This window comes from Sinocyclocheilus anshuiensis, unplaced genomic scaffold (assembly GCF_001515605.1).
Source record: "Sinocyclocheilus anshuiensis isolate Anshui unplaced genomic scaffold, SAMN03320099.WGS_v1.1 scaffold2630, whole genome shotgun sequence".
In the NCBI taxonomy this organism is placed as follows: Eukaryota; Metazoa; Chordata; class Actinopteri; order Cypriniformes; family Cyprinidae; genus Sinocyclocheilus; species Sinocyclocheilus anshuiensis.
The window spans coordinates 799092-806806 of record NW_015537938.1 but is presented as its reverse complement, the minus strand read 5'-3'; the positions used below and the strand labels follow the sequence as shown (position 1 = coordinate 806806).

Genomic DNA, 7715 nt, shown 5'->3' with positions numbered 1-7715 from the left:
TCCTTTATCATGTCCATTGTTGTGATGTGTTTGCGTGCTGGATTCTGTAGAGGGCGTGATAGCTTCGCCCCTTCGGAATTTTATTGGACAGCCGAAATCACGTGAGGGTATTGAGTTCTGGATTCTCCACGCACTCAATCGTATGGGTCTTATTTTACGGTAGGTAATGTGGTATTTTTCCTGCCAGTTTATTTTATCTCCCGGTGTCACAGACAAGGCTTAAGCCTGGTCCCAGACTAAAATGCATGTCTGGGCTGTTTTACCTGAAAGAAACTTGCACTGATATCTCTTAAAACATCTTTTGTGAGACTCTGTGTGTGTGTGTGTGTGTGTGTGTGTGTGTGTGTGTGTGTGTGTGTGTGTACATTTATGTGAGTGTTTGCACAGATGTAAATAGACAATAACAGACCCCAGTATTTACTGCTTTTGTAACATATTGTAAATTATTGTCATTTGGATTTATTTATTGATAACTCACTGAGACAGTGTTTTTTGTTTAACATGCCAGATGCAGGCATTTAGGAGCTCCTCTCCGCTGTTTTAAGGAGTTCTGTGTTGTTAAAAGGGGGTTTTAATCCCAATGTGTATAAATAGAGCTACAACAAACCCTTTTGTGCCTGTCAGTGTTATTTTAGTATACTTGAGATACTTAGAGTTTTTATTAATATTTGTAATTTGAATTTATTTTTTATTAATGTTTTACCGAAATCACGTGATGGTGTTGAGTTCCGGATCTCCATTCAGATTCAGTCATATGGGTCTTAGTTTACGGTAGGTAATGTGTTGTTGTGTGTGTGTGTGTGTGTGTACATTTATGTGAGTGTTTGCACAGATGTAAATAGACAATAACAGACCCCAGTATTTACTGCTTTTGTAACATATTGTAAATTATTGTCATTTGGATTTATTTATTGATAACTCACTGAGACAGTGTTTTTTGTTTAACATGCCAGATGCAGGCATTTAGGAGCTCCTCTCCGCTGTTTTAAGGAGTTCTGTGTTGTTAAAAGGGGGTTTTAATCCCAATGTGTATAAATAGAGCTACAACAAACCCTTTTGTGCCTGTCAGTGTTATTTTAGTATACTTGAGATACTTAGAGTTTTTATTAATATTTGTAATTTGAATTTATTTTTTATTAATGTTTTATTTTAATTGTAACGTTTTTGTTGTCATTTTAAAAATTTCAATGTAGTTTTTATTTTTTAGTTAATGTTTAGTTTTAATTATTTCAGTAAATAAAAGTAAACTAAATGAAAGTCAGAAATGTTGCCTTTGCAAATATTTTAAATAAGTTTGTTTTTTATATATCCATTCAGATTCAGTCATATGGGTCTTAGTTTACGGTAGGTAATGTGTTGTTATTCCTGCCCGTTTATTTTATTTGTTTACAAAACAGTACATGCAGATACAACGGCCTTAGAGATACTGATTATTAGAGCTATTAAGATTGTTTTGTGAAAATAAGCTCGGTTGCATAGTGCACTGAAACGTTTATACGTGACTTAATATTCAAGATAGTTGCTGTGGATTAATTAGTGTAACGTACTATATACATCAGTAATAACGTTACTCTATTATCGAACAGACTAAAGGATGTTTTAGTAATAAATCAATCGCGTAAATGTCTAAGCGACACTTGACCACTGATGCCCTGTTTTTTTCAGCATTTGCATAATATATTTATTAATGTTTTGAACTAATTTGTTTTTGTATTTCAGCTTTCATTTTAGTTTAAAACATACTAGTAATTTTATCTTTGTCATTTTATTATATTTATTATATAAATATTTTAAAATATTTCAATTTTGTAATTGTTCATCTTATTTCAGCTTTAGTTCAGTTAAATTTATATTTATTTCAATTAAAAAGGTTATTGATTTTTGGTGTGTGTGTGTTTTATATTTGACTTAATTTCTTTTAATGTGTAAGGTAAAAGTATTTATGTGCTTAACTGGTCACCTTTTTAGGTTTTCACCTTTTTTTTTAAATAATTTTTAAAATACACATTTTATGCTGTCTCGAAATGTGAGGTCAAAACGTGAGTCCAATGGTGTTTTCACAGAATGCTGCCATGTTACATTTAGATAAAGATGCTAGGCTGAGTTTTAATATATGTGAATTAATATCTGCATATCTCTGCATGTGTGTACAGACAGACACATGGAGCGTGTGTCAGGTTTAGGCGTTGGGCCACTGGCAGCTGGGACTGTGGGGCTGCTGATTTTGCTGAAAGTGATCCAGAGATTGAGACACAAGCAGAGTGTACAGGATAAAGTGGTGGTGATCACTGGAGCCAGTTCAGGCCTGGGCAAAGGTTACATGAACATAAACTCACTTATTATGCTGATCATAATGTCTTATCAATGGCATTTGACTCTAGATATTACATCATTGTTTTAATATTCTCAATCTGTCTTTTGTGCCTCAGAGTGTGCGCGGGTCTTCCATGCGGCGGGGGCCCGACTGATCCTGTGCGGACGGGACCAGAAGAGACTGCAGGAGGTCGTGGAGGAGCTGGGGAACAAAAACAGTGTGATACAGGTGAAAACATGTCTTGCCAGTTCAGATTGTGCAGTCAAAGTGAAGTTATCTCTTAAGTCTAATTTAATCTTTAAAGCCGTAATTTATGATAAAGATATGGTGTTATATATATGCAAGCATACATATGTCCAGTCTCTTAACTAGATTTATTTATGACTTTCTTTTTCAGACTTACACTCCCTGCACTGTCACCTTTGACCTCTCCAACACATCTGTGGTTTCCAGCGCCGCCGAGGAGATTTTGAAGTGCCACGGTCATGTCGATGTCCTCATCAACAATGCAGGCATTAGTTACCGTGGCAACATCCTGGACACCCATGTATCAGTGCAGCGAGATGTCATGGAGACTAACTACTTCGGTCCTGTTGCTCTTACACAAGGTTAGTAGAGAAGAGTCGCAGAAAGAGATCAGCGGAACGAGTATATATCTGTTTATACAGTAACTCACCAAGGCTGCATTTATTTGATTAAAAAACAGTAATATTGTGAAATATTATTACAATTTAAAATAACAGTTTTCTATTTGCATAGATTTTAAATTGTAATTTAGTCCTGTGATGCAATTACTCCAGTTTACTTTTCAGTGTCACGTGATCCTTCAGAAATCATTCTAATATGCCCGATTTGCTGCTTAACAATAGTTTCTTAGTATTATCAGTGCTGAAAACAGTTGTTCTGCTTAATATTTGTGTGGAAACCATGATACTTTTTTTCAGGATACTACAAATGATAGAGAGTTAAAACCCAACATTTGAAAATAAAATCTTTTGTAACACTACAGTCACTTTTGAGCAATTTCATGTGTCATTGCTGAATATTACTTAAAAATAAATTAATAAATAACTTACTGGTCACCAACTTTTCAACAATAGTGTATGTATATTAATGTAAAAATATGTGAAATGTTAAATGTGAAAAAATACAAAATTATAGACCTATATAATGTGCTGTAAATTATATAATTTAGTATGTATCACATTAGATACAGTCAAACCAAAATTTATTCAGACACCTTCAGCATTTCTCGCATTATCACAGTTTATTCGCTATAGTTTAGAAAATGGTAATAAAATGTGACAAGAACTCAGAGTTAAACTGTGTCAGAACAAAGTCATCTTGATAATGTCAGATAACTTTGATAGAAAGGTATGTAATGAACTGCTAAAAACATCTGTTTTGGTTCTGATTATCATGTTTATCGCGCTGAAATCATGCGGTTTAAACCATATGAGTTTAAACTTCTGATATACGGTTTTCTGAGCGCACACAACCGAAGCACACGCACAGAAAGCGGCTGTCACGTGGCATGTGAGTACTAAACTAAGTTCTCATTCACACAAGTTTACGTTAAAGACACACAAGTTACAAAAACAGTCAGTTATGTCTGTGAAGGTAAACAGCTGGGAAATAAATCGCATGTTTATATTAGGTCTGTGTGGCAGCAGCGTAATTATACAGTAAATAAATCAATAAACGCACTGCTCTCTTGTCTCCTCTGAGGCTGAGACTCTAAACAGTGTTCTGTGCTCGTCTGTGCAGCCAAAGACAGAACAGTTAGTATGTTTTGCTCGAACTTTCGCCATGGCATTAGAGCTGGGGCACTGTTGTCGCTTGCAAAATCAAAATGATGGCGTCGTGAGTGGAAGTTTACAGATTAAGGGGCGGTAATATTATAATGAGATCCCTTTGCAACGTCACTAAGGGAGCGAAATCAGACGCCTCTTTTTTCAGAGGCTTGCAGAAAAAAACTTACCAGAACAAAGTTACTGGGTTAATCTTTTTCACGTTTCCTTGGTTGGTAGATGCACCGGGGACCTGATTATAGCACTTAAAACCTGGAAAAGTCAGATTTTCATGATATGTCAGCTTTAAGCAAAACATGGTCAGGTCAAAGTGTCTGGATAATTTTTAGTCCCAAATGTTTGATCAATGTATCAGTCATGCAGTTTTACTGTATGAAGAATTTTTGGTCAAATATGTAACAGTTTACTTTCATTTGCTTTCCTCACTTACATAAATGAACTATAGTGTCCTGCACCCACTAGTTAAAAAAAAAAAAAACATCAAAAATTATATCTGGTGGCTGAATAATTTTTGGTTTGACTGTATGACATTATGTAGATTTTTATTATAATTAAGAATTATAATTTTAATTATTCTAATTTAAAAAAATTATTCCATCCAGCCATTCTGCCTTCGATGGTGAATAGATGCAGTGGACATATTGTTGTCATCAGCAGCGTGCAGGGAAAGATCTCCATACCGTACAGATCTGCATGTGAGTACACATTCACAAAAGAAGCTATTTCAAGGGAATTCAAAGATTTTTCTGCATGAATAAAAACAGTATTACATGTGACCCAGTACCTTGCTTGCATATCTGAATCGTTTTCTGTCAGATTCTGCATCTAAGCATGCGACGCAGGCCTACTTTGACTGTTTGAGGGCAGAGGTCGAGCGGTTGGGCCTGCAGGTGTCAGTCATCAGCCCTGGTTACATCAGAACCAACCTGTCCATCAATGCAGTCACGGGGGACGGCTCGAAATATGGAGGTGCGAGCATGTTGTTCTTGTCAACAATCTGAGTTATAAAAGATGTTTTGGAAAATGAGTATCATAAATATACAAATTTTAATATTATTAATACGTTTAATTTTGTGTGTGTGTGTGTTCTTTTGGATCTGAAGTAATGGACAAAACCACAGCGAGGGGGTCGGATCCGGTGGACGTGGCACGTGCCGTTCTGAAAGCTGTCTGTCACAAACAGAAAGACGTTGTATTGGCTGGACTGCTGCCTACTGCAGCCATCTATCTGCGCACACTGTGGCCCGCTCTCTACTTCAGACTGATGGCTTCACGCGCCATAAAAGAACACAGAGTGAAGGAGGAATAAGAGAAAACAGTATCTTTGCATCTTTCTTCTAGTCGAAGTTTTATGTCTAAAGGTAAATACTCATGGAATGTATTTAATAAATATTTAAAAATGGACTCAGTTGCTCAAATCACCCCTGATCTTTGAAAAACACACCAGTGCTTAGATAAGCAGAACACACGTTCATCATACAAGAACCAGATTACATCAATTTAAATCAAATTTCTGCTGGTCTTAAACAGGTTTAATTTGCCCTTCCACAAATTAAGGCCTTGAAAGGTCTTAAATTCATAAAGTCAAAAGTCAAAAATGTTACATGCACTGCAAAAAATGAATATCTTTGTCAGCATTATTGTCTTGTTTTTCAAGACAAATGTCTATATTACTGTTTTAGTTTTCAATACAAATATCTAAACATCCTTAATTCAAGATATATTTACTCAAGATGCAAAATGAAGATATGAAGTCTTGATTTTTAATACAATGAACAAAATTGAGTGTTTATCTTTAAAAATGTTAGTGGGGTATGAAAACTGGTTTTCCCTTTGAATTAAGTTGAAAAAAAGCTTTTTTTAAAACATTAATTCACTTCATTTTGATAAATTTCTCAGAAAATATGACGACTTGTCATTTTTGAATCTATCTTGATTTTTGTTTGTGTAAAATTAATTGGAAATGGAGATTTTACATTTCATTTTCAAACTTTGAAGTGCTGCTATAGCAATTCATCTTTACATTTTTTTCACTTGGTCTTAAAAAGTCTTACATTTACCTTCATAAAACTCACAGAAGGCCCATTATGTTGTCCTGTATTAAGTCATTTGTTACTTTATTGTAGGGCTTGCATAGAGTAGTCGAGTAGTCTTCAACCACTAGTCAGCGCTGTCGGAAATAATCGACTACTCGAGCATTAACCATAATGCATGCACAGAGTTTGTAAGTACGACGTGAATTTTAGGATTACAATATTGCGTGTAGCTGTTACTTTCTATGACTTTATCTATGTTGCATGTAAAATTAAAATATATAATGTAATAATTAGGGGTGTGCCCGAAGCCGAATACCTTATTCGGAATGGCACGGATAATGGCTTCAAAAACGGAATAACGGACAAGGAATAATTCTGCCTGAATATTCGGCTGAGGCTGGCACAGTCTGGTGTTTGCTAGATAACAGTTGAGCCATATTATACACAGACCTCTAAAGTCACGCAATAATGAGTGTGAAGTGAATGAATGTAAACTTTATGAATGAAAAGAGTGCAAATCAAACACTGCATTGCTGTTGCCTCTCCGTGCATCTCTCAGAAATCAGAGCTTGGCCAGAGTAATATCCCCTATAATAATACATCATACACGTTCTATTATTTGTATATATAAAAGGCAATGATTTAAACCTTAGGCTACGATATGATACGAATGAATGGAATAAGCACAGCGCGCTCACCAATCAGTCTCTCAAAAACCAAACCAGCTCTCTCAAGAGTAGGCTAATAATCAACTTGGATACAGATACATTTTCTACTAGGCCTACATGTTTGCAGCTTTATCTTTTGCTGGTTTGCGTGGCACATCATAATGTTCAGGTGGCCCTTATTACAACAGGAAGTTGAAATTATCTGAACGTTTAATGATTTGTTTATGTTTTAATAAAGTTCTCACCTGCCTTCTGCCCCAATTATATATTACTTGAAACATTTCCATGACAACAAAAAAAACAGTAAGAACACATGTGGAGCATCACTGCAAGGACCTCATGATAATCTGGTTGTGACAGGTGCTTATGACTCGTTTTGTTTTTTTGGTAGAGATGCGCCACACATATGCGGCTCTCAAGAAGAACCTGGGAAATGAATGTGGATGACGAAATGGTTGTGCTTTAGAGGAAAAGCAATTTCTAAACAGTGCAATAACTGACATATAGAACTGACATATTTTTGCTTCAAGAAACATACCAATGGGCCATGTTTGTCCAAATTAAAGCTGTCCATTTGCAACTTCCTTGCAACATTTTAGTATTGAAAAAAAAAAAAGTCTCCAAATAAGATTGATACTGGAAACTCAGCAGACATTTCTGTGACAGCAATGATATTTAAATGGTGTTCAAACAGTTAGTCTAAACACAACGAAAATCACTGCCTCATTCAGTCCTTAGTTTCCACCGGTTCACATACAGCTCTAAACTCCCAGATATGAAGAGGTGTCCATGTGCATGAAATATGTGGTATTTTGCCCGATTCTTCTTCCACAAGTTTACCTTTAAGATGCCTTAAGATGAGTTTCACATTCTCAGTTTTAAGCCT

At 35.6% G+C, this 7715-nt stretch overlaps 1 protein-coding gene across 5 annotated transcripts; it reads left to right on the top strand.

Annotated features, from left to right (window-relative positions):
* The first annotated feature begins 61 nt into the window (after window positions 1-61).
* On the top strand, window positions 62-5579 carry LOC107661099 (dehydrogenase/reductase SDR family member 7B-like). 5 transcript variants are annotated; one of them, XM_016450560.1, is made up of 7 exons: window positions 62-159; window positions 2158-2315; window positions 2430-2542; window positions 2712-2922; window positions 4728-4820; window positions 4942-5094; window positions 5229-5579. In XM_016450560.1, exons 1-7 carry the CDS (start codon window positions 143-145, stop codon window positions 5432-5434), a joined length of 951 nt encoding a protein of 316 aa, XP_016306046.1. In that variant the 5' UTR covers window positions 62-142; the 3' UTR covers window positions 5435-5579. The 5 variants fall into 5 exon arrangements, with proteins under 5 accessions (XP_016306046.1, XP_016306055.1, XP_016306072.1 ...); XM_016450569.1 differs by lacking the exon at window positions 62-159 and adding an exon at window positions 731-771; XM_016450586.1 differs by lacking the exon at window positions 62-159 and adding an exon at window positions 739-771 and having other exon boundaries at window positions 2154-2315.
* The last annotated feature ends 2136 nt before the right edge of the window (window positions 5580-7715 follow it).

What these genes read in the sequence shown, in the direction of transcription:
- LOC107661099 (XM_016450560.1), top strand. An exon ending in TCCTGTTGCTCTTACACAAG is followed by an intron (nt 2,923 to 4,727) that starts GTTAGTAGAGAA and finishes TATTCCATCCAG; the next exon opens with CCATTCTGCCTTCGATGGTG. An exon ending in GGACGGCTCGAAATATGGAG is followed by an intron (nt 5,095 to 5,228) that starts GTGCGAGCATGT and finishes TTGGATCTGAAG; the next exon opens with TAATGGACAAAACCACAGCG.